Genomic DNA, 25396 nt, shown 5'->3' with positions numbered 1-25396 from the left:
GTTGAAGCCTGGGCGCGGGGATGCTGGACAGTCAGGACCCCGAGGCGGAGGCCCGTGCCCTGAAGACCGAGGCCGGGCAGGCCCCCGAGAGCCCGGAAGGCCCCTTCCAGGGCGCCGCGCCCGCCCGGGCTGGGCTGACCCGCTGCCGCGCCGCTGCCTTCCTCCTCTCGTTGCTCGCCGGCCTTCTTGTGACCTTCATCATCTCCTTTGTCATCCCGTGTCCGGACCGGCCCGCGTCCCAGCGGGTGTGGACGCTCAGCTACAACACGGCGGGTAAGTGTCCACCCCGGGCCGGGCTGGGGCCCGAGAGCGCCGCTGGGCTGCCCCGCGAGGGGATGGAGAGGGGCCTCAGTCCCGGCAGGCCCTCTGCAGAAGGGGCCCGGGTGGCCGTGTCCTCCGGCCAACTCCGCTTTCCTAGGCTGGGGACAGTGTGGGCAGTGTGTGGGCCGCTGGCCCTGACGTCAAGGCTTCTCTGGTGAAAAACAGAAGTTCTTGTTCAAGCTCATCCCCTACATCAGCTCTGTTCAGAATCTGGAATTTCATGCATCATTTTTGGGGGGAGCACAGTAAGATGTGTTTGTTTTTTCTCTTTTTTTTTGCATCTTTATTGAGATATAATTTACATACCATAAAATTAACTTGTTTTTAGTATACAATTCAGGTTTCAGTCAGCTTACCACAATCTGATGTTAGAACATTTCCATCAACCCCAAAAGCTTCCTGCTGACCACTGGCCAGCAGTCCCCCCACCCCCAGCTCAGGCAGCCACTGTCTGCCCCCTGCCCCCATACTTTTCACTTTTCTAGACGGTTCATAGGAATGGAATTACATAATATGTAGCCTTTTGTGTCTGATTTTCCACTTCGGAAAATAGTGTTTTGAAGCTCATCCATGCTGTAAGCGTTTGTTCCTTTTTTCTGGCTGGCTCCGTCCTTTCGCATGGACAGACCCTGCTGTTTACGTGTCCATCAGCTTGCTGATAGGCATGTGGGTAGTTTCCAACTTGGGTTCTTACGAATAATGCTGCCATAAACATTTCTGTACAAGTCTTTGTGTGGACATATGTTTTATCTCTCTTGGGTACATTGCTAGAAAGAGATGTGTTGGGCCTTATGGTAAGCTTATGTTTAACTTTCCAAGAAACTGCCAAGCTGTTCTCAGAGTGGTTTTATCCATGTTTTTTGTTTTTTAACATTTTCACATTTCCACCAGCAATACCAAACTTGTTATTATCTGTCTTTTTGATAACCGATATTCTCAGAGTAGTGGGTATGAAGTGGTATCTCATTTTGGTTTTAATTTGCATTTTCCTGATGGCTAATAATGAGCATATTTTCATGTGCTTATTAGCTGTTTGTGTATCTTCTTTGAGGAAATGTCTAAGCATGTCCTTGATCCATTTTTTAAATGGATTTGTCTTTTTGTTATTGAGTATTAGGTGTTCTTTATATATATTCTGTATATTAAACCCTTGTTAGGTATGTGATTTCCAAATATTTTCTCTCATTCTGTAGGTTTTTCTTTTTATGAGTTAGTTTTTGTGCAGTGTTTGGGAGAAGCAAATGATAGATTTTCTGGGAACATTACCCTTCCCAGCAGGACTGTCTCGAGGCAGACACCTGGGTGCTGGCCACTGCAGTGCTTGGGTTCTGACCATGTCTTTCAAAAATGAGGGGGAAATTAAAATATTTTCAGACAAAAAAAATCACTGAGAGAATTTGTGACCAAGAGACCTGTAGGAGCCAAGTGTTAAAACAAGACCTGCAGAATTTGTTGGGAGCAGCTGGCCTCAGGATGGCGGCAGTAAACTGTGGAGATTGTTACGTAGAGCAGTCTGGGAGGAAGAGAATGTTTACCCCAAATGGTTATGTTAAGTATGAAGGAAGAGAGCACTGAAAAATAAGCTCTCTGTTCTTTCAAGAAATGCATGCATGCCTTTTGTCACCCTGCAGTATTTAAGCAGGATCTGGATAAGAATAAAGTTGTCTGATGTCTGATGTAAAGTTAAGCTTCAGACCCCCTGAGCCCATCTGTGTCTTCCTTCCTTCCTTCCTTCCTCCGTCCCTCCTTCCCTCCCTCCCTTCCTCCCTTCATTCCTTCCTTCTCATTCCTTAATATCCTTCGAGCTCCATTTCTTAGGAAGCAACAGAGACCAGCTCTGCAAGAAATACTAAAGGGAGCACTACAGACAGATAGGAAAAGACAGGAGAGAGAGGTGTGGAGTAGAGTGCAGAAATGAAGACTATCAGTAAAGGTTAAAAGAAGAAATATTAGATGTGACGTGTAAAATCCAAAAGACAAAATGGTAGAAGAGAGCACTGCACTTAGAGTAATAACACTAAATGATAATGGATTAAACTCCCCAATCAAAACACATAGACTGTTCCTAGACCTTACACCCAAAGCACTAGCATTGAAGAAAGAAAGAAAGAAATGGGAACTCCTCAAAATTAAACACTTTTGTGCATCAAAGAACTTCGTCAAGAAAGTAAAAAGACAGCCTACACAATGGAAGACAATATGTGGAAACGATATATCAGATAAAGGTCTAGTATCCAGAATACATAAAGAGATTGATCAAATCAACAACAAAAAGACAGACAACCCCATTAAAAAATGGGCAAAAGACTTGAACAGACATTTCTCAGAAGAGGAAATACAAATGGCAAAAAGGCACATGAAAAGATGCTCAACTTCCCTGGCTATTAGGGAAATGCAAATCAAACCCACAATGAGATACCATCTCACACCCACCAGAATGGCCATTATCAATAAGACAGAAAACGACAAGTGCTAGAGAGGATATGGAGAAAGAGGCACACCTATCCACTGTTGGTGGGAATGTCAAATGGTACAACCACTGTGGAAGGCAGTTTGGCGGTTCCCCAAGAAGCTAAGTATAGAATTGCCATATGACCCAGCAATACCATTGCTAGGTATCTACTCAAAGGACATATGGGCAAAGACACAAATGGACATTTGCACACCAATGTTTATAGCAGCAGTATGTACAGTTGCGAAGAGATGGAAACAGCCAAAATGTCCATCAACAGACAAGTGGCTAAACAATCTGTGCTATATACATGCAATGGAATATTATGCAGCTGTAAGTCAGAATAAAGTTATGAAGTATGTAACAACATGGATGGATCTTGAGGACATTATGCAGAGTGAGATTAGCCAGAAACAAAAGGACAAATACTGTATGGTCTCACTGATATGAACTGACATTAGTGAATGAACTTGGAGAATTTCATTGGTAACAGAGACCATTAGGAGACAGAATTAGGGTAAGATATTGGGTAATTGGAGCTGAAGGGATACAGATTGTGCAACAGGACTGATTGTAAAAATTCAGAAATGGATAGCACAATACTACCTACTGTAATACAATAATGTTAGAACACTGAATGAAGTTGAATGTGAGAATGATAGGATAAGTCCTGGGGGCCCAAATGAAACAGAAAGAAAGATAGATGATAAAGATTGAGATGGTATAATCGAGGAATGCCTGGGGGTATAATGATAGTGACTAAATGTACAGATTTAGAAATGTTTTTGCATGAGGAAGAACAAAGGAATGTCATTACTGTAGGGTGTTGAAAATAGATGGAAATTAATATTTAAAAATTTTAACTTGTGTGTGAGACTAAAGCAAAAAATGTTTTTTTTTGGTACAAAATTTATAGTTTGATTAGCGCATTTCCTAATATAACTTATGTGGACAGATTAATTGAACAGCATAAGTACATGGAACCTTGAGTAGGGCATAAAATCTTCTATGTTTGTCCAAAGTGATGCCCCAATAAATCCCAGAGTGATTTGAACAGTGAGTGAAAAAGTATTTGCAAAGTCCCCTTGGGGGAATGGTGAGAAAGGGGGAAAATTCAGCTTCCCCAAGTGGAGAATTCTTGATCTTCTCACAAGCAGTGGGAACAATCAAAGCAACAGGCTAAGCCCCCAATCTTGGGGTTTGTTCATATGAAACTTAACCCCCCAAAGGGATAGGTCAAGCCTACTTAAAATTAGGCTTAAGAGTCACCCCCAGGAGAACCTCTTTTGTTGCTCAGATGTGGCCTCTCTCTCTCTCTCAGCCAACATAACAAACAAACTCAGTGCCTGTCTACGTGGGACATGACTCCCTGGGGTGTGGACCTTCCTGGCACCGTGGGACAGAAATCCTAGAATGAACTGAGACTCAGCATCAAGGGATTGAGAAAAGTTTCTTGACCGAAAGAGGGAAGAGAGAAATGAGACAAAATAAAATGTCAATGGCTGAAGAGATTCCAAACAGAGTCAAGAATTTATCCTGGAGGTTATTCTTATGTATTAAATATATAATCACCTTGTTAGTCAAAATGTAATGGAGACATGTGGGAGATCCGGATTCGATTCCCGGACCATGCACCGCCCCCCCCCCCCCCCCAGAAAAAAGATGTAATGCAGAGGCTAGAGGGAACTGCCTGAAAATGTAGAGCTGTATTCCAGTAGCCATGTTTCTTGAAGATGATTGTATAATGATACAGCTTTCACAGTATGACTGTGTGATTGTGAAAACCTTGTGTCTGATGCTCCTTTTGTCTACCTTATCAACAGACAAGATAGTTCTGAGTAAAACACAGAATAAAAACAAATAATAGGGGGAACAAATGTTAAAATAAATTGAATAGATTGAAATGCTAGTGATCACTGAAAGGGAGGGGTAAGGTATATGTATGTATGCATTTTTTTCTGTTGTTTTTTATTTTTTTCTGAATTGATGCAAGTGTTCTAAGAAATGATCATGATGATGAATATGCAACTATGTGATGATATTGTGAATTACTGATTATATATGTAGAACAGAATGATCATATATTAACAATGATTTTGTTTGTTGTTATATGTATATTTTTAATTAAAAAAAAAAGACATAGACTGGCAGAATGGATTTAAAAACAGGACCTATCTATATGCTGTCTACAGGAGACGCATTTTAGACCCAAGGATAAACATAAGTTGAAAATGAAAGGTTGGGAAAAGATATTTCACGTAAATAACAATCAGAAAACAGCAGGAGTAGCTATACTAATATCCAACAAATGAGACTTCAAATGTAGAACAATTAAAAGAAACAAAGAAGGACACTATATATTAATAAAAGAAACAATTCAACAAGAAGACATAACAATCATAAACATTTATACACCGAGTCAGAGTGCTCCAAGATACATGAGGCAAACACTGAAAACACTGAAAAGAGAAATAGACACATCTACCAAAATAGTTGGAGACTTAATTCCCCACTCTCATCAATGGACAGAACATTTAGACAGAGGATCAATAAAGAAACAGAATTTGAATAATACAATAAACGAACTAGACTTAACAGACATTTATAGAACATTACATCCCAAAACAGCAGGATATACCTTTTTCTTAAGTGCTCATGGATCATTCTCAAGGGTAGACCATATGCTGGGTCATAAAGCAAATCTCAGTAAATTTAAAAAGATTGAAATATTACAGAACACTTTCTTGGATCATAAAGGAATGAAGTTGGAAATCAATAACAGGCAGAGTGCCAGAAAATTTACAAATATGTGGAGGCTCAACAACACACTCTCAAACAACCAGTGGGTCAAGAAAGAAATTACAAGAGAAATCAGTAAATATCTCGAGACAAATGAAAATGAAAACATAACATATCAAAATTTATGGGATGCAGCAAAGGCAGTGCTAAGAGGGAAATTTATTGCCCTGAATGCCTATATCAAAAAAGAAAAAGAGCAAAAATTGAGGAATTAACTGTTCACTAGGAGGAACTAGAGAAAGAACAGCAAACTAGCCCCAAAGCAAGCAAAAGGAAATAAATAACAAAGATTAGAGCAGAAATAAATGAAATTGAGAACATGAAAACAATCGAGAAAATCAACAAAATCAGAAGTTAATTCTTTGAGAAAATCAATAAGATTGATGGACATTTAGCAAGGTTGACAAAAAAGAAGAGAGAGGATGTAAAAAAAAAAATCAGAAATGGAAAAGGAGACATAATCACTGACCCCACAGAAATAAAGGATGTAATAAGAGGATACTATTAACAACTTTATTCTAATAAACTAGACAACGTAGATGAAATGGACAACTTCCTAGAAAGGTATGATCAACCAACATTGATTCTAGTAAAGAAGTTGAATTAGTCATTAAGAAGCTCCCCAAAAAGAAAAGCCCAGGACTAGATGGCTTCACATGTGAATTCTACCAAACATTCAAGAAAGAATTGGTACAAATCCTGCCCAAACTCTTGAAAAAATTGAAAAGGAGGGAAGACTACCTAACTTATTCTATGAAGCCAACATCACCCTCATACCAAAGCCAGACAAAGATACTAGGAGAAAAGAAAATTACAGATATAGATGTGAAATCCTCAACAGAATTCTTGCAAATCAAATCTAGCAGCATATTAAAAGAACTATACACCATGACCAAGTAGGACTCATCCCAGGTATGCAAGGATGGTTCAACATAAGAAAATCAATTAATGTAATACACCATATCAACAAATCAAAGCAGAAAAAACACCACATCATCTATTGATGCAGAAAAGGCATTTGACAAAATTCAACATCCTTTCTTGTTGAAAACACTTCAAAGGATAGGAATAGAAGGGAACATCCTAAACATGGTAAAGGGAATATATGAAAAACCCACAGCTAACATCATCCTTAATGGGGAAAGACTGAAAGCTTTACCCCTAAGGTCAGGAACAGGACAAAGATGTCCACTGTTATTCAACATTGTGTTGGAAGTTCTAGCCAGAGCAATTAGACAAGAAAAAGAAATACAAGGCATCAAAATTGGAAAGGAAGAAGTAAAACTCTCACTGTTTGCAGATGATATGATACTATATCTTGTTGAAAACCTGGAAATATCCACAGCAAAACTACTAGAGCTAATAAATGAGTACAGCAAAGTGGCAGGTTACAAGGTCAAAACTCAAAAATCTGTGGTGTTTCTATACACTAGTAATGAGTCAACCTGAGGGGGAAATCAAGAAAAAATTCCATTTACAATTGCAAACAAAAGAATAAAATATTTATGAATAAATTTAACTAAGGATGCAAAAGACCTATACAAAGAAAACTACAAGAAATTGCTAAAAGAAATCATAGAAGACCTAAATAAATGGAAGGGCATACCATATTCATGGATTGGAAGACTAAGTATAGTTAAGATGTCAATTCTACCCAAATTGATTCTTAGATTCAATGCAACACCAATTAGAATCCCCAAAACTTACTTTTCAGAAATAGAAAAACCAATAACCAAATTTATCTGGAAGGGCAGGGTGTCCTGAATAGCTAAAAAATATCCTGAGAAAGAAAAATGAAGTTGGAGGTCTCACACTATGTGACTTTAAGGCGTATTATGAAGCTACAATGGTCAAACAGCATGGTACTGGCATAAAGATAGATATACTGACCAATGGAATAGAATGGAATGTTCAGATATAGACCCTCTCATCTATGGACAATTGATCTTTGATAAGGCAGTCAAGCCAACTCACCTGGGACAGAACAGTCTCTTCAATAAATGGTGCCTAGAGAACTGGATATCCACATTCAAAAGAGTGAAAGAAGATCCATATCTCACACCCTACATGAAAATTAACTCAAAATGGATCAAAGACCTAAACATCAGATCTAAGCCCATCAAACTTTTAGAACAAAACGTAGGGAAATATCTTATAAAACTTCTAACAGGAAGCAGTTTTCTAGATTTTACACCCAAAGCATGAACTTTGAAGAAAGAAATAGATAAATGGGAGCTCCTCAAAATTAGATGCTTTTGTGCATCAAAGGACTTTGTCAAGAAAGTTAAAAGACAGTTTACACAATGGGAGACAATATTTGGAAACGACATATCAGGTAAGGGTCTAGTATCCAGAATATATAAAGATATTGTTCAACTCAACAACAAAAAGACAAACAACCCAATTACAAAATGGGCAGAAGACTTGAACAGACACTTCTCAGAAGAGGAAATACAAATGGCCAAAAGGCACATGAAAAGATGCTCAACTTCCCTGGCTATTAGGGAAATGCAAATCAGAATCACAATGAGATACCATCACACCCACCAGAATGGCCATTATCAATAAGACAGAAAATGACAAGTGCTGGAGAGGATGTGGAGAAAGAGGCACACTTATCCACTGTTGGTGGGAATGTCAAATGGTGCAACCACTGTGGAAGGCAGTGTGGTGGTTCCTCAGGAAGCTAAGTATAGAATTGCCATATGACCCATCAATACCATTGGTCTGTATCTACTCAGAGGACATGAGCGCAAGGACATAAACAGACATTTGCACACCAATGTGTATGGCAGCATTATTTACAATTGCCAAGAGATAAAAACAGCCAAAATGTCCATCAACAGTCGATGGCTTAACAAGCTGTGGATGGTATATTATGCAGCATCGTATACATACGATGGAATATTATGCAGCTGTAAGACAGAATAAAGTTATAAACTATGTTAACAACACGGATGGACCTTAAGGACACTATGCTGAATGTGATTAGCCGAAACAAAAGAACAAATACTGTATGGTCTCACTGATATGAACTGACATTAATGAATGAACTTGGAGACTTTCAGTTAAGAACAGAGACCACTAGGAGATAGAAGTAGGGTAGATTTGGGGTAATTGGAGCTAAAGGGGTACAGATTGTGGAATAGGACTGACTGTAAAAATTCAGAAATGGATAGCACAATAGTACCTAACTGTAATACAATGATGTTAGAAGACTGAATGAAGCTGAATGTGAGAATGATAGAGGGAGGAAGCCTGGAGGCACAAATGAAACCAGAAGGAAAGATAGATGATAAAGACTGAGATGGTATAATCTAGGTGTTCTAGTTTGCTAGCTGCTGGAATGCAACATACCAGAAACGGAATGGCTTTTAACAAGGGGAATTTAATGAGTTGCTAGTTTACAGATCTAAGGCCGAGAAAATGTCCCAATTAAAACAAGTCTATAGAAATGTCCAATCAAAGGCATCCGGGGAAAGATACCTTGGTTCAAGAAGGCCGATGAAGTTCAGGGTTTCTCTCTCATCTGGAAAGGCACATGGCGAATGCAGTCAGGGCTCCTCTCTCGGCTGGACAGGCACATGGTGAATACGGTATCATCTGCTAGCTTTGCCTCCTGGCTTCCTGTTTCATGAAGCTCCCCGGGAGGCGTTTTCCTTCTTCATCTCCAAAGGTCACTGGCTGGTGGACTCTCTGCTTCATGGTGCTGCAGCATTCTCTGCTCTCTCTGAGTCTCTCATTCTCCAAAATGTTTCCTCTTTTATAGGACTTCAGAAACTAATCAAGACCCACTCAGTTGGGTGGAGACATATCATCCCCTAATCCAGTTTAACAACCGTTCTTAACTAAATCTCATCAACCAGGGAGATGATCCCATCACAGTCCCAAATACACAGCATTGAATAGAGACTATTCTACCTTTAAGAAATGGGATTTATATTAAAACATGACTTTTCTTAGGGGGCATACTTCCTTTCAAACCAGCACACTAGGAATGCCTAGAGTGTATAATGATAATGACTAAATGTACGAATTAATTTTTTTTTTTTTTTTACATGGGCAGGCTCCAGGAAACAAACCCGATTCTCCAGTGTGGCAGGTGGGAACTCTGCCTGCTGAGCTACCATGGCCCACCCTAAAAAATATTTTTGCATGAGGACAAGTAAAGGAATGTCAGTATTGCAAGGTGTTGAAAATAGATGGTCATTCATATTTTAAATCTTCAACTTCTGCGTGAGACTAAAGCAAAAAAAGAAAACTTTATTTGGTACAAAATTTATAGTTTGATTAGTGCATTTCCTAATATAATTATATGGGCTGTTCAACTGAACACCATAAGTACATGGAACGTACAGTAGGGCATGAGATTTTGTAGATTTGGTCCAGAGTGACGTCCCAATAAATTTCAGAGTGATTTGAACAGTGAATAAAATAGTATTTGCTAAGTTCCCTTGGGGGAATGATGAGAAAGGGGGAAAATTCAGCTTCCCCATGTGGAGAATTCTTGATATTCTCACAAGCAGTGTGGACAACCAAAGCGATAGGCTGAGCCCTCAATCTTGGGGTTTGTTCATATGAAACTTAACCCCACAAAGGATAGGTCAAGTCTACTTAAAATTCGGCCTGAGAGTCACCCTCAAGAGAGCCTCTTTTGTTGCTCAGATGTGGCCTCTCTCTCCAGCCAACACAACAAGCAAACTCACCACCCTCCCCCTCTCTACGTGGGACATGACTCCCAGGGGTGTGGATCTTCCTGGCAACATGGGACAGAAATCCTAGAGTGAGCTGAGACTCAGCATCAAGGGATTGAGAAAACCTTTTCAACCAAAAGGGGAAAGAGAGAAATGAGACAAAATAAAGCATCAATGGCTGAGAGATTCCAAACAGAGTCAAGAGGTTATCCTGGAGGTTATTATACGTTAAATAGATATCACCTTTTTAGTTAAGTTATATTAGTGAGGCTGGAGGGCAGCACCTGAAAATGTGGAGTTGTGTTCCAGTAGCCATGTTTCTTGAAGGTGATTGTATAATGATACAGCTTTCGCAGTGTGACTGTGTGATTATGAAAACCTTGTGTCTGATGCTTCTTTTGTCTATGGTATGGACAGATGAGTAAAACATGTGGATTAAAAATAAATAAATAATAGGGGAAACAAATGTTAAAATTAAAAAATATATATTGGATAGATGGAAATACTGGTCAATGAGAGGGAGGAGTAAGGGGTATGGTATGTGTGAGTTTTTTTTCTTTTTATTTCTTTTTCTGGAGTGATGCAAATGTTCTAAAAAATGACCATGGTGATGAATACACAACTGTGTGATGACACTGTGAGCCATTGATTGTACACCATGTTCGGAATGTTTGTATGTAAAGAATGTGTGGTACTTTGTTGTACCAAAACAATTTTTTTAAATAGGCAACCCCCAAATTTATTCCTAAGTATTGTATTATTTTTGATGTTATTGTGAATGGAATTTTCTGAATTTGATTTTCAGGGTGTTCATTGATAATGTGTAGAAGTACTGATTTTTATATATTGATCTTTAGCTTGTGACCTTGCTGAACTCACTTATTAGCTCAAATACTCTGAGTGTGTGTGTGTGCATGTGTGCGTGTGTGCATGTGTGTATGCTTTAGGATTTCCTACACTCAGGATCATGTCATCTGCAAAAAACAGGCATTTTCTTCTTCCTTCCCTACTTGATTGTCTTTTATTTCTTTTTCTTGCCTGGTTGCCCTGGCTGGATAGAAGCAGTAAGACTGGATGTTCTTATCTTCTTCCCACTCTTGGGGGAACGGGGACACCAGGAGGCGTGGGGTGTCGGCTGTATGTCTTGTGGCTCCTTCCTCAGGCTCGGGCAGTGGCCGTCTGGTCCCAGGTCTCCGGCAGCTGTGTCCTTTTCCTGGGTCTAGGAGACGGTCATGTGGTTTTTTTTTTTATTATTATTATTATTTTTTATTTTTTTATTAACGGAAAGAAAAAAAAAGAAATTAACACAACATTTAGAAATCATACCATTCTACATATGCACTCAGTAATTCTTATCATCACATAGATGCATGATCATTGTTTCTTAGTACATTTGCATCGGTTTAGAGGAACTAGCAACACAACAGAAAAGATATAAAATGTTAATATAGAGAAAAGAAATAAAAGTAGTAATAATAGTAAAAAAACAAACAAACAAACAAACAAAAAAAAAACCCTATAGCTCAGCTGCAGCTTCATTCAGTGTTTTAACATGATTACTTTACAATTAGGTATTATTGTGCTATCCATTTTTGAGTTTTTGTATCTAGTCCTGTTGCACAGTCTGTATCCCTTCAGCTTCAATTACCCATTGTCTTACCCTGTTTCTAACTCCTGCTGGACTCTGTTACCAATGACATATTTCAAGTTTATTCTCGAATGTCCGTTCACATCAGTGGGACCATACAGTATTTGTCCTTTAGTTTTTGGCTAGACTCACTCAGCATAATATTCTCTAGGTCCATCCATGTTATTACATGTTTCATAAGTTTATCTTGTCTTAAAGCTGCATAATATTCCACCGTATGTATATACCACAGTTTGTTTAGCCATTCTTCTGTTGATGGACATTTTGGCTGTTTCCATCTCCGGATAGTTTCTGTTTCTTTTTGGAATTCAGATGTTCCATCCTCCAAATCACTAATTCTATCTTCTGTCTCTTTAAATCTATCATTGTAGGTATCCATTGTTTTTTCCATCTTTTCTACTTTATCCTTCACTTCCACAAGTTCTGTGATTTGTTTTTTCAGTTTTTCTATTTCTTCTTTTTGATCAGCCCATGTCTTCTTCATGTCCTCCCTCAATTTATTGATTTCGTTTTTGAAGAGGTTTTCCATTTCTGTTCGTATATTCAACATTAGTTGTTTCAGCTCCTGCATCTCATTTGAACTATTGGTTTGTTCCTTTGACTGGGTCATATTTTCAATTTTCTGAGCGTGATCCATTATCTTCTGCTGGCATCTGGGCATTTAGTCAGATTTCCCTGGGTGTTGGACCCCACAGGTTGAAAGATTTTTCTGTGCAATCTCTGGGTTCTGTTTTTCTTATCCTGCCCAGTAGGTGGCGCTCATGGCACACATTTGTCTACGGGTTCCACTGTGAAAGTTGCTGTGGGTCCTTTAACTCTGGAAAACTCTCGCCGTAGGGGAGGTTTGGCAGCCGAAGTGTCTTGGAAGAGTGCCAGCCGGCCCGGGGGTCTGAACGCGGGGAGGGTCGCCAGCGCCGCAGCACGGGAGAGCGCCCAACCAAATTTCCTAGTCGGCCCGGTGCGCCAAGCGTGGCGGGAGGGCGCCAGCTGTCGCACCCCGGGAGAGTACACTGTTCCCAGCCGGACCGGGGAGTCACGTGTTTGGAAGGGACCCCCCGGTCACCGTTCTCCGCAGTCTGGGGATTTCCGACCGAACTCTCTCAGTTGGTCCGGGGGGCCTCGCGTGGTGGGGGCGCCAGCTGCCGCGGCCCAATGGGACCGCCTGCCCAATTCTGCCAGCTGGCCTGGGAAGGAGGAAGGGAGGGACTCCGGCCGCTTGCCATCCCGCCCGGGAAAGCCCGCACCCCTCAGCGATCTCACTGGAGCTGGTTCTCCCGGACAGTCAGCCGTTCCAGGATGGGGTACGCCGTCCCTTTGATCTCCGTCGTGGCTCCGGGAGCTGCTCTGTATTGTCTCCACTCCCCCAGTAGCTGTTCTGGAGGAGGAAAGGTGAGGGTGGCAAGGCTGTCGAGGCCGGTGGCGGAGGAGCCGGTGAAGGCGGAAGAGGGGAGAGGAGGGCGGGCGGGTCGGCTGCTGCGGGGCGTGGGCCGGTCATGTGGTTTTGACCTTTATTCCATTATTACATTAATTGGTTTTCAGATGTTAGACCTTGCATTCCTAAGATAAAACCCGCTTGATCATGGTGTATAGTCCTTTTTTTAAGTTGCTGGATTTGGCTCAATATCTTGCGCTGAAGTTTGTTATGCCTGTATGAATAAGGAATACTGACCTGACCTTTCTTTTCTTGTAAGTCTGTGTGTGGCTTTGGCATTTGGGTTAGTGGGCTGCGGGGGTGTGTACATAGCCAGGGCCCTTTCTAGGCTCTCCTAATCATGTGTGAGCCTTCCCAGCAGTCAGGGACGCTTTGTAACTGTAAAGACCGTGTGGTGGTCATTTTCTGGGGCCCCTCCGGCAGTTCTGGCTCCTTCCTCACTGTGGCCCAGTGTGGTCGCCGGAGGCACCTTCACAGTCACCTTCCCGGGTGGGTCTGGGTCTCGACTGTGTGGTGATTTTCACTGCATTGTGACCATTGCCAGACTGGGGTAGTTCGATCTCACACCAGCGTTCCACTTAAGGCTCGTTTGCACAGAAATTGCCATCGTGACTGATATCCAAAATGGGATTTGTGTTGCGGGACTCAGGTGGCAAATATAAAACTCCCGCCCTGGCTCTGCAGAGTGCACTCGGTGGAGGGCAAGAAGGCGCAGCAAGAGCTGCCCTTGAAGGAATCCACGGGTGGTGGGCTGCATTGAGGCCCCAGGGTCAGGTGGGCAATCCCGTTAGCACCGTAACTGCATTTGTCTAGGGGTGGATGCGCGTCACCCCAAGGTGAGGTGACAGTGGGCAGGCCAGGGGTGGGGCCCCAGAGCTCGGGTAGGCACAGCCGTAAGTAATTCCTCGGAGGCCGGCCAACCGTGCGGCCAGTGACACTGCTGTCGGGGCGGTCACTTAGCTTATCCTGGCGGGATTCTGAGCTGTGGGTGGTGGCGCGTGCCGCCAGGCAGATCTGTGGTCGGGGGCTTCGCTGGAGGACGGGGGGGCAGCCATCCCGGGCTTGCACAGGAGTGACGGGCATGGCTACGCAGATCACCAGCTCCCCTGTTCTTTGCTGCGTGCGGCGGGCCCAGAGGGGGAGACACCTAAAGTCCACGTGGACTGAGCTGGGAAAACGGAAGCGCCCGAGGCCACGTGCGCCTGGCTGCGCTGCCCGCCCACTCGCCATGTCTCTCAGGCGCTGGGACTCCCTGACAGTCTCCAGCCATCTGCTTGCACCTACGTTTAGTGCCTGTAAAGTTCTTTTTAGTGGCACCCTTAGAGATGGTGTCAGGAAGCGCCGCGTCGTGCTCAGGTTCAGCATCACCTGCCCTCAGGTGCATCACCCACGCTGAGGTGTTTCGTCACCTGCTCTCAAGCGCAGCGTCACCTGCCCTCATGTACCTCAGGTGCAATGTCACCTACCCTCAGTATTTCCTGCCTTCAGGTGCAATCACCCACAGGTGCAGTGTCACCCACGCTCAGGTGCAGCGTCTCCCATGCTCAGGTGCAGCATCTCCCATGCTCAGGTGCATTGTCACCTGTGCTCAGGTGCAGTGTCACCCAGGCTCAGGTGCAGCGTCTCCCATGCTCAGGTGCATCGTCACCTGTGCTCAGGTGCAGTGTCACCCAGGCTCAGGTGCAGCGTCTCCCATGCTCAGTTGCATCGTCACCTGTGCTCAGGTGCAGTGTCACCCAGGCTCAGGTGCAGTGTCACCCAGGCTCAGGTGCAGCATCTCCCAGGCTCAGTTGCAGCATCTCCGTGCTCAGGTGCAGCATCTCCCACGCTCAGGTGCAGCGTCTCCCACGCTCAGGTGCAGCGTCACCTTCTCATCTTATGCCACTGTTTTCCCTTCATGCTCACACAGGGGTGGTGCCTTGGGCACTGAGGTCACCTGCCCTTCAGCTGTTGAGTACCAGATGGTTTGTGACAACCCCGGTTGCTTGTGTGTGTGCCGGGACAGTAAGCCACGCAACTGCCCTTGCATTCTGGGACCAGCACCCCAGCTCTGCTCTCTGAGGCTGTGGGAGCCCGTGGCGTGAGGCAGTGCCTTCTGCCTCTCCTCTCATCTGTGCTGTCACTTGGAGCCCATCCGTGCTGTCCTCCCAGTGCACTGTGGCGGTCCCTTCTCCCCGGGGCCAGGGTCTCCAGTGTGAGGCTGCACAGGTGGGACCGGTGGCTTCTGCAGTGGCTGCGTCACTCAGGCCCTGTGGTTTCCTCACCCGCCATCTGGACGTGCTCAGTTGGAAGCATCACCTCTGGGGACTTGCCACGTGCACATCGTGACCGTGCCCCCAGGACCAGCGGCAGGGCGCTGCCTCCTTGTTTTCTGTGGAAAGGCCTTGCTGAGGCTGGAGCGCCACCATTTGGGACATCGTGCTCCTGGCGTGTGCTGGTCCTTCGAGGGCTGGAATGGGAGAGAGGTGCAGCGTCCCGCGAGCAGGTGGCCAGGCCTGCTGAGAGCCTGCTGGGTACAGCCGCCCGCCCGCAGGTCACTGCTCAGGCTGGGTCGGCTCGTGGGCAGGTCCCACCCACACAGACCCAGGGGCAGAGGAGCCCAGCGTGGGCGTTGCTTGGGCTGGGCTGGAGCGCCCTTTTGGCCGGACGCGTGCAGCGTGGCTTTGGTTCTCTTTTCCAGTTGCCCTCAACTTCCTGGCGGTGGAAGATCTAGACAGGGACCGGGTGCGAGATGTGCTTCTGCTTTATCAAACCTCCAGGAGCAGCAGCAGCACCGACCAGTCCTGTGCGGACGAAGGTGAGTTTGGTTTCTCTACAAAGGAGGACCTCTATGGGGGGGGGGGGGGCGGGGAGGAGGCTTTGTTTTGGGTCATTCTATCACTTTTGCTCAGTATTTGGGAAAAGCAAATGGTTGGGTTTCTGGAAACCGCCCTGTTGCCCTTTCTTCCTGTGCCAACGGCAGAGAGGTGGGCCTTGTTCTCAGCCCCGCCACAGGGCCAGGCCCGGGTCGGGGGGCCGGCGTGCACCTGGCAAGGCGGTGGCAGCAGTGACGTATTCGGCACTGCCTCGTGGTCTCTGCAGGCTTCTCCGCCCCCTGCACGTTTGCGGCTGCTGTGTCCGGGGCCAGGGGCAGCACGCTGTGGGATAGGCCCGTGGCCCAGGACGTGGCCCTCGTGGAATGCTCTGTCCCACAGCCGAAGGACAGCGGCGCATCTTCTGCCTGCATCATCATGGACACGTCTGGTTCTTTCACTGCAATCAATCCGTTCACAGGTAGGCCGGCCAGGTAGAGTGGGCAGGTGGCCACACAGGTGGCTGGCCTGGGAGGAGAGCCAGAGGTCAAGATGCTGCGCTCTTGAGGACGGTGCAATCAGATGGTAAGGGAGGCACAGTGTTGAGGGACCTGCCAATACCGCCTCTCATACTCTGGCTTTTTATATTTCAGAGTTGTGTGTTCTCATCCCAAGTTTAAATCTTATTTGGGGCTGCCGTTTTTGACCATGCACCCACCATGAGACAGGCAGTGCTGGAAGCAAGCAGAGAGGAGCAGGGGGCCAGCTGCCCAGCTGCATTGGTGGGGCAGTGGCAGCACCCCAGGGAGACACTGGCCGGCTGGTGCCCTTAAGCTTGAAGGCACATCTCTTCAGGCCTGATGCAGCATGTTTAGGCCGAGGGTAGGAGCGTGTGGGAGAGGAGGCAGCTGGTCCGACTGCCCCTGCAGCTCCCGCTGTTTGGGAATTCTGTGCCTTGACCCTAGATGTAGCAGGTGTTCCGTTTCCCCCGTGGGTTGTGGTCTTAAGGATATGGAGGAAAGTAAAGAGCAGGCTGGAAGTATTTGAAGAATAGAGAATCAGTCAGTCTGAAGGAAGTTGGGGAGGTGGCACCGGGTGCGAAGGTGTTGGGCCAGGGCTGAGGAGGGACACCGGGTGGGGCAGCAGCCCTGATAGGCCTACCCATCGGGCTGTGGACCGATCTCTGCTGCAGAGCCAGGCGTGGTCCTTCAGGGCTCTAGAGCTGTGCTTGTCAGTGTCGAACATTGGAAAATGCAGTTAAGCAAAGCAAGAAGGGAAAAGCTCTGCAGTTCCCAGAAACAATACTTTTAGCACTTTGGCATAAAATCACCCGAAGTTTTTTCATGTATGTGCTTACCCTTCCAGCAATGCCCGTTGTCCTTACAAGGGCATTCTCTTGCATCTCCCACAGGCGAGCATCCCGGTTTCCGGGTGTTCTGGGTGTTTGTGGGTGTTTCTGACTCTTCCCAGGTGTTTGTGGGTGTTCCCAGCTGTTCCTGGGTGTTCTGGTATCTGTGGGTGTTTCTGGCTATTTCCTGGGTGTCCTGGGTGTTTGTGGGTGTTTCAGCTGTCTCCCGGGTGTCCTCGGTGTTTCGGCTGCTTCCCGGTGTCCTGGGTATTTTGGCCGTCTCCCGGGTGTCCTGAGTGTTTCTGGCCGTCTCCCGGGTGTTCCGGGTGTCTGTGCGTCCGCCCTTGCTTGCAGTTCCCGGTAGTCAGAGGGTTTTGGCGCCGGCCACTCCAGGCGGACTGGGGGCTGGTGCCTGGTGGCAGCGTGTTTGGTTTTCAGGGCAAACCCTGTGGAGCCAGCCCGGCAGCCTCGGCGGCAACACTTCCATCCTGAGCCCTTTGCTGCGGGTGCCTGATGGCGATGGCGACGGGACCCCAGACCTGCTGGTGCTCACCAGGGAGGAGGAGGAGGTGCCCACTCACCCGGTCTCGGGTCTGCGCCTGTCCCCGCCCCAGCTCTGAGGGGGGCCACCCCTTCGCCTGCTCCCAGCAGAGCCGGCCAGCCCGGGTGGGTCGCCGGGACCCCCAGCAGGCGTCTTCACAAAGCCCCCAGACCTGGAGACTCCTGACGTCCTCCTCCAGCGTCCCTTCCCCATGCCCTGGCGGGAACGGCCACCCGTGACCCCATGCCCTCTGCTTTGCAGGTCAGCGGCTGCATCTACTCAGGTAGCACCGGGCTCCGGATCGGACGCCGCGGCAGCCTCGGGCGGGGTAGTGCCAGCGGCTGCCTCCTCCACACCACCAGGACAGGCGCCCACTACGTGCTCTTCCCCTGTGGTGCGTGCCGGCCATGCCCCCAGCTTGGTTCGGGGTGCTGGGCCTCGGGATGAGGTGGTGGCCACTGCAGGGATCAGCCCTGTGTGCCCGTCACGGGCCCAGGTGGGGGGGGCGGTCCCCGGGTGGGGTGCTGGCGGTCCCCGGGTGGGGGGGGGGGCGGTCCCCGGGTGGGGTGCTGGCGGTCCCCGGGTGGGGGGGGGGGGCGGTCCCTGGGTGGGGGGCTGGTGGTCCCCAGGTTGGGGGCCGGTGGTTCCGGGGCTGGGAGGTACCCGTGTCTGGAAGCTGACGATGGGCCCGTCTTGGGTAGCGAGTTCCATGTGCGGCTGCTCCGTGAAGCGTCTGTACGAGGAGGTGACGGGAAGAGAGCACCTCCTGAGCACCGACCCCGCGTGGGAGAGCAGGCTCCCCGCCTCGGCCCCGGGCGTGCCCCTGCTCAGGTGGGTGCCAGGCAGCGGCCTTTGCAGCCACGCCCCCACCTGCACCCACAGCTGTCAACCGATGGGGTGGCCGGCCGTGAGGGGCTCCTGCGCCGAGCAGCCTGTGCTGTTGGGTGTCGCTCGCTGCGGCGGGCTGAGGGGTGAGAACCTGGCCACTGGAGCTCCCAGCCGCACGCACGCCTCACTGCCGTCTGCTGCCCAGGTGCTGCTGGGGCCCTGCAAGCTGCGGCCCTGGACAGACCTCCGGGGGAGGGTCCCGGCCCACCCCCTCGGTGACGTGGATGCCCCGGGGGGCTGTCTCTGAGCCGTGCCCCTCTCCCTGCCTGAGCAGCTCCGGTGCCGTCCGCCACCTGATGCATGTCCCAGGTCGGGCCGGCGACGATCTGCTGCTCGTGAGCTCCGAGGCCTGCATGCTGCTGGATGGGCAGGAGCTGACACCCGCCTGGACCTTCCACACTGGCCAGGTCCTGAGGTGCAGAGAGAGCTTCCTCCAGGAGCTGCCCTCCTCCCGCCCCGCAGCCCTGGGGGCCGGTGGAGCCCTTCGCCCGAGCTGGGGTTCCCAGTAGCCCTTGGCCCTGACCTGGCAGAGACCCCTTGCAAGCTCCTTTTCCCTCTTCCAGAAAGCCCTCCCTGGGCCACTACGCGCCGGGCACAGTGGTGGTGGCTGTCGAGAACGGAACCGGCGTTAACAGGCAGGTGGGTGCCTATCCCTCATGGGGCACCTTGTGAGGGTGTGGGCAGTGGGTCGTGCGGGCAGACGGCGGGTCCAGGGGGAGCCCAGGGACTGCTGCTCGGCAAGGGGGCCTGGCGGCCTGGGGAGCCCGCAGCCCCGAGCCCCTGCAGCGCCCCCTCCCCTCAGGTCTGGCTGCTGGACCTCGGCACGGGGGCTGTGCTCTGGAGCCAGCCCCTCCCGGGTCGCCCGGAGGACCCCCGGTCCACCAGCCTGCTGACCGCAGACCAGCACTCAGTCTTCTTCTTCTGGGGCCTCCCTGCTGGCGACAACCAGACGGTGCGGGGCCGCTCAGGGGCAGGGTTGGGGCTACGGAGGTGGGGCTGGGCCGGTCTGGGGGCCTCGGGGGGCCAGGCCAGTGCTGACTCGCTGCGTGCCCCCCAGGCAGCGGGTAGCGCCCGGCACTGCCTCTACCTGTTCCACCCCGCCCTGCCCCGCGTGCTCCTGCAGCTGGCCAACGTCTCTGCCCACATCGTCGCCTTCGATGGTGAGTGCGGGGCGGGGGGGCTCTGAGCTGGGGCGGCCCTGACGGCCGTGTCCCTGCAGTGGTCCTGTTGGAGCGAGGCCGCCACGCTGCCGCTGTCCTGCTGACCGGCCCTGCAGGCCCCGACGCACCCGGCCTCTTCTCCGTGGTCAAGCACAAGGTGAAGGACCTCGTCCCGGGCGGCAGGGTGCTGCGCCTGGGTGCCGGCGGGCCGGACAGCGACCAGGCCGTCAGGGACCGGCTCTCCCGGCTCAGGTTCCGGGCTGAGGCATAGGTGCCATCGCAGAGCCCAGGGCTGTGCACGGGCCCTCGTGCTGCTCCCTCTTCCCGAGGTGCTGGGGCAGGAGGGGCCACGCCCTCCGCCTCCCACCCCCAGGGACTCCTTTCCAAGGCCAGGGCTGGGCCACCCGAGCAGCGCCTGCCCCTCCCTGCCCCGCCTGGCGACCTGCTTCGCAGGCACCGGTGCCAGCTCGGGGACCCTTCTCCTGGGAAGGGTTCGGGGCCCAGGCCTCTCCTGCGTGAGACTCCCCACCAGCCACACCCCACATCAGCCCCCAAACCCCTACCCTTCAGAGCCCCCCCACCCAGGACCCCCACCCTGGAGAGTGCCCCCCCACACCAGCCCCCCTGCCCTGGGGAGCCCGTGGGCCCTCACAGACGGCTCCTGAGGAGAGTCTCCGCGGTGGGCTGGGAACACCTCAAGCCATCCGTTGGTGCCCGCAGGAGGGCATAACTCGTGGGCTGGCTGCACGTGCACCCGGGCAGCTGGCAGCCTGTGCACACGGAGCTGCCCCCACAGGCCCCTGTACTTGGGGGGCAGCAGGCCCTGCCCTGGCTCAGCGGCCGCGTACCTCACCTCTGTGCCTTTCACTCCGCGGCGCCCTGGGACACGGCTGAGCTGTCAGCAAAGCAGCCTGACCTCTGGGTGGTGGTGAACAGACCTGCAATAAAGCCTGTGCACTGACCGCAGAGCCCCGTGCCCCCGGCCCTGGCTCCCGGCGCCGTGATTTGCTGCCATGTCTCCCGCTGGCCAGGTGGCCTAAGGGTCCCATTGGGCCCTGCCCATGGCCGGGGCACCCCCCCAGTGCCTCCAGTGCGCGAGGGAGTGTGCGCTGCCTTCACGGTTGCAGGCCCTGCCCGTGGGCGTTGGTTAGGGAAGCCCCTTCGGAAGCACCCAGCGCGACTCACATGCCTTCTGCTGCTCTCCAGGCCCAGGGGCCGCAAGGGCCCAACTGGATGGCCTGTGGTTCCCCCAAGATGCACAGTAGGTCCCCCCATTCCTGGGACCCGGCAGGACCCGGTACCTGAGAGGTCCTTAGGGGGGCCGTGGACGAGTGCAGGGATGGAGCCAGGGTTGCGGCCTCCAGGAAAGGCTGAGCCCCGAACCCAGGACAGGCACCCGTGATGTGCCCAGGAGATGCTGGGACCAGGAGCGCCCCCTGGCTGGCCTCACGTGGCCACCCAGGTACCCTCACACTCTGCGTGCTGGTGCTCAGCCGCAAAGACCAGCTCCCCTGAAGTCTGCAGCCCGAGTCCAGCCCCCTGCGGCCCGAGAGGCTGATGTCCTTGTTCTCAACCCCAAAGGGAGCCCATGCACCCCAGCTCCACCACGTACCCCATAAGCCACACCTGTGCAGGCCCAGCCCCCATCAATGGGCTCAGGGGAGCCCAGGCTCTGATACTGTGCCAGGCATGGGGGGCAGGAAGTCGGTCCCTCGGGGTGGGGTGGTGGTGGGGGCAGTGCCCCGGAAGGAGTCAGGCCTTGTGCTGGGGGGAGGGCAGACCACTGCAGCTGGCACCCCTGCCCCACAGGCTCTGTGCACTCACCAAGGGTCTGTCAGAGCTGCGGGTCGGATAAATCAGGAGGTGATGGTGTGGGGCATCTGGGAACCAATCTGGAGGAGCAGCATCGCCACATAGAGAGCCCTGTGGGGCGGGGGTCCAGGTGGGGGGCAGCCAGGCTGTGGTGCACCCATGGGACAAAGCCGGGGATGTGGCAGTGACGGTGGAAGGGCACCCTCAGAAACGGCCTCTGAGCCTGCTGGAGGGACGCCCCGATGCAGCCAGGCCCTCAGGGCCCCTCAAGGTCGCTGGGCGGTGGCCAGCCTGGGTGAGGTCTGCCCGGGCCTGAATCTGGACTGGAGGACACGGACCTCCTGGAAGGCCTGGCCGTGCCTCCTGCCCCCAGGTGGGGACCCAGGCCAAGCTGAAGCGCTGATGTTGTGCGGCGCCTGCCTGGTCCCGGGGCTCGCCTGCCGGCCAGGTCCCCTTCTGAGTGACAGCCCTGGAGCCCTGCGCGGGCAGGGGCCTCTTCTCAGGACCTGGGGCTGCCTGGTCTCCCAAGTGCAGGCTGCACCGCTGGGCACTGGGCAGGGGCTCAGGGGTCCCGGGGCCGGAGGGGACCCTGCAGCTGCACAGGCTGGAGGCTAGGATAGTGGCCACTGCCATCGCATAGAACATTGGGCAGGAGGCCCGGGTGGGCCCAGCGGGCAGCCCCCCCAGGGTGCCCGGCACCCACCAGTGCAGGAACCCAGTCTGCCTTCCAGACCAGCCCCTTGCAGTCTTCCTGGGGGCAGAGGAGAGGGTCAGCAGGGCACACAGAGGCCCCTGCTGGATGGGCCAGGGGGAATCTGAACTCCCTGACGAAGTGTGGGAGCTGGGCGCCCAGCGTCTTCCAGGAGCCCGGGAGGCTGAAGCCCCGCCCTGCACCCCCACCACTGTGCAGCCCCACCACGCCCCCAGCTCCAGCCCCGCCCCACCCCACCACGCCCCCAGCTCCAGCCCCGTCCCTCCCTACCTCCCACCTGCCATGTCCCTGCCCCACCTGCAGCGAGCACACCTGGTGGAGGTTAGAGCACAAGATGGGGCGGGGGCGGGGGGAGCCGAGTGCCACCCAGGCCGGGCGTTTCCTTGCGTTCCCCTCACCCCAGCTCCCCTGGGCACGGCTGAGCAGTAGGGGTGTCACCGTGGTCCAGGGGTTGCTGGCAGGTCCCCGAGATGACTCCTGGCCCTGAACCTGAGGTACCTGAGGGGGAGGGGGTGGCACTGAGGGCGGCTGGGGGTCTCCGCCCCGCGCTGCCCCACTGCTGTGCAGAGACGCCCGGCCTGGCTCGCCGGGAAGGGCAGCGGGCTTCGGTTTGGCCGGGGCGGAGGTGCAGAGCCCCCTGTGAGCGGCCCCACCCCTCGCTAGGGGCCCAGGGGCCCTCCAGCTGCTCCCGGCCCAGACCCTGCTCAGGCCTGACTGCAGGACTCTGAGGCCTTCTAGTTTGGACGTTTCCAGAGTGTCCCACAGCCCACAGGCTCTAAAGCTGCCTTGAGGTTCCCCAGATGTCAGAGCTCAAGCTTTGAGATGAGTTAAAGTGTCTTTATGCCCACCCTGCACGTCGGATGCACAGCCCCTGGGGCCACCAGAGACCCTGGCTTGTGCTCCCCACGGCCCCCGAGCCTGGGCGCCTGGCCCACTGATGGCCGTGGAGAAGCCGAGGGGTGTGGCGGCCAGGGAGGGGTGCGGTGGGGCGGATACATGAGGGGGCCCAGGCCAGTGGCCCTGCTGGAGAGAGACCATGGTGGGCACAGTGGCTTCAGGGTCCCCACGCGTGCCCGGCCGTGTGCTGACCTGGGCGAGGTCCTGGGCCCCAGGGTGGCCCGAGCCGGTGTGTGGTGGTGGGGCACTGCACGGCCGCGGTGCCCGCTGCTCTTGCTGGGAGGCCTCCTGCTTCGGCCGCTGGGCGGGCATTCGAGGCTGGGGGCGCTGACCAGAGAGCCCCAGGACTGCAGGAAAGGCTCTGTGTGGGAGCCCCGTGCCCGCCCCCAGGCTCATGTGCAGCCTCTGGGCCGGGGGCCCCTTGCCACCCGCCCGCCTCCTCCAACAGGCCCCACTGGGTCCCCCGTGCTGCAGCCAGACACCGCCCCGCCACGCTGGGCAGAACTGTGGCCCCCTTTTTAGGGGGTGGAATCATGCCTGTTTCTTCTTTCTTTTAAAGATGGAACCCCCACTCCACCCTACAGGGTTGCTGGGGGGTGGGGGGCTGGTCTGGGTCAAACCTAGGCCTTTGGCCAGGAGCCCCCAGACACTGAGACCTGAGTCCATTTCAAGTGGCCGGCGAGGTGGGGGTGGACAGGGACCCGGGGCAGGGGTCTTCTACCCCCATCAGGCCTCCACCTCCCTCAGATCGGTGCCCCCACCCACCTGTGTACCGATGGGGGTCAGGCTGCCCCAAGCCTGACTGCCCTCTGGCTGGGCACAAGGCCACCAGAGTCCCAGGCCCCCTAAGCCCTGGGAAGGGGCAGCAGGGTGGGGTTCCTCAAGGGTCTGGCTCTGGCTCCAGGGCTCCTGCCTTGGAGAGACAGCAGGTGGGGCTCAAGGGGGCCTGCCTGTGTGTCCCCCACACCTGCTGGCAGAGGTCTGTCCACCCCTGGGTGTCCAGGCCGGGAGGGGCTCAGGCCCTGCTCTGCCACCTGCTCCTTCACAGCCCTGCCCCCCACCAAGGTCCCTTAGGGGTCAAGCTTTCTGCTCCCCTCTCAGCATGCTTCCCCAAGAGCTTTAAGAGCTCCAAAGGACAGACCCCGTTGGGGTCCCCAGGTTCCTGCAGGGCCACCCACCAGTGCCACGCCTGCCCGCAGGGTCAGTACTGTGCAGTCCTGGGTGGCCATGCCCAGGTGATCCCTCTTTGCAGGGCCTGGAGGCTGTGGGGTGCGCCCCCTCATTAAGCTCCGGGGTCACTGCTGTGTAGCAGCCCCGGGCGCGCGGGCTGTGGGGCCTGCGGGTAATGATAGCCTGAGGTCTGGGGTCCCCTGAGACCCAGTGTGGCGCTGGGCATGGGGGACGCTTCTGGCCAGGGTGAGCTCACAGCAGTCGCGCTGGGGCTGAGCACTGAGCCAGGCCCGCATGCCGGGGCTGGGCGCGTACAAGCTGGGGGCACAGCTGCTGGAGCGGCTCCAGCTGACGTGAGCAGCCAGGTGGGACCCGGGTCCCAGCGGCCACAGCAGGGGCTGCAATTTTGGGGGCGCGGCCCTCCACCGGGCAGTGGTGGATGGGGACTTTGTCCAGGACCGACCCCTGTGGGGAAGGGCTAAGAGCTGGGAGCAGGTGCCTCTCCCCAGGTGGGGCCGGGATGCGCAGGGCGTGGCCCGATCCCAAGAAACTGCAAAGTGCAGGGGGAAGGGGACCCAGATCCTGAGCCAAGAGGTCCCCCAAAAACACCACAGGAAGGAGCCCTAGGCTTTCCGAAGCTGTTCAGAGAGACGCCAGGCCCAAAGCAGGGTGGGGGCTCAGGGGTGTCCTAGAATAGGCTATGGAGGGGCTCTGGAGCTTTCGGGGAGCC

At 52.4% G+C, this 25396-nt stretch overlaps 1 protein-coding gene across 1 annotated transcript; it reads left to right on the top strand.

The window, feature by feature from the left end:
- FAM234A (family with sequence similarity 234 member A) lies at nt 1–20652 on the top strand. The gene is made up of 11 exons (XM_077142342.1): nt 1–273; nt 16027–16143; nt 16428–16619; nt 17925–18055; nt 18289–18421; nt 18729–18858; nt 19190–19330; nt 19479–19554; nt 19718–19867; nt 19973–20075; nt 20135–20652. The coding sequence occupies exons 1-11, from the start codon at nt 21–23 to the stop codon at nt 20344–20346; spliced, it is 1638 nt and encodes a 545-aa protein (XP_076998457.1). The 5' UTR covers nt 1–20; the 3' UTR covers nt 20347–20652.
- The last annotated feature ends 4744 nt before the right edge of the window (nt 20653–25396 follow it).

The sequence above is a fragment of the Tamandua tetradactyla genome, chromosome 23, assembly GCF_023851605.1.
Source record: "Tamandua tetradactyla isolate mTamTet1 chromosome 23, mTamTet1.pri, whole genome shotgun sequence".
NCBI classification, from domain to species: Eukaryota; Metazoa; Chordata; class Mammalia; order Pilosa; family Myrmecophagidae; genus Tamandua; species Tamandua tetradactyla.
This window is presented reverse-complemented; position numbering and strand designations above follow the sequence as displayed.

Bases quoted from the DNA above. Each gene is read 5' to 3' on its own strand.
- FAM234A (XM_077142342.1), top strand. From the start codon at position 21: ATGCTGGACAGTCAGGACCCCGAGGCGGAGGCCCGTGCCCTGAAGACC. The intron at 18,422-18,728 runs GTGCGTGCCGGC...CGTCTTGGGTAG, and splicing joins CTACGTGCTCTTCCCCTGTG to CGAGTTCCATGTGCGGCTGC. The intron at 18,859-19,189 runs GTGGGTGCCAGG...CTGCCTGAGCAG, and splicing joins CCGGGCGTGCCCCTGCTCAG to CTCCGGTGCCGTCCGCCACC.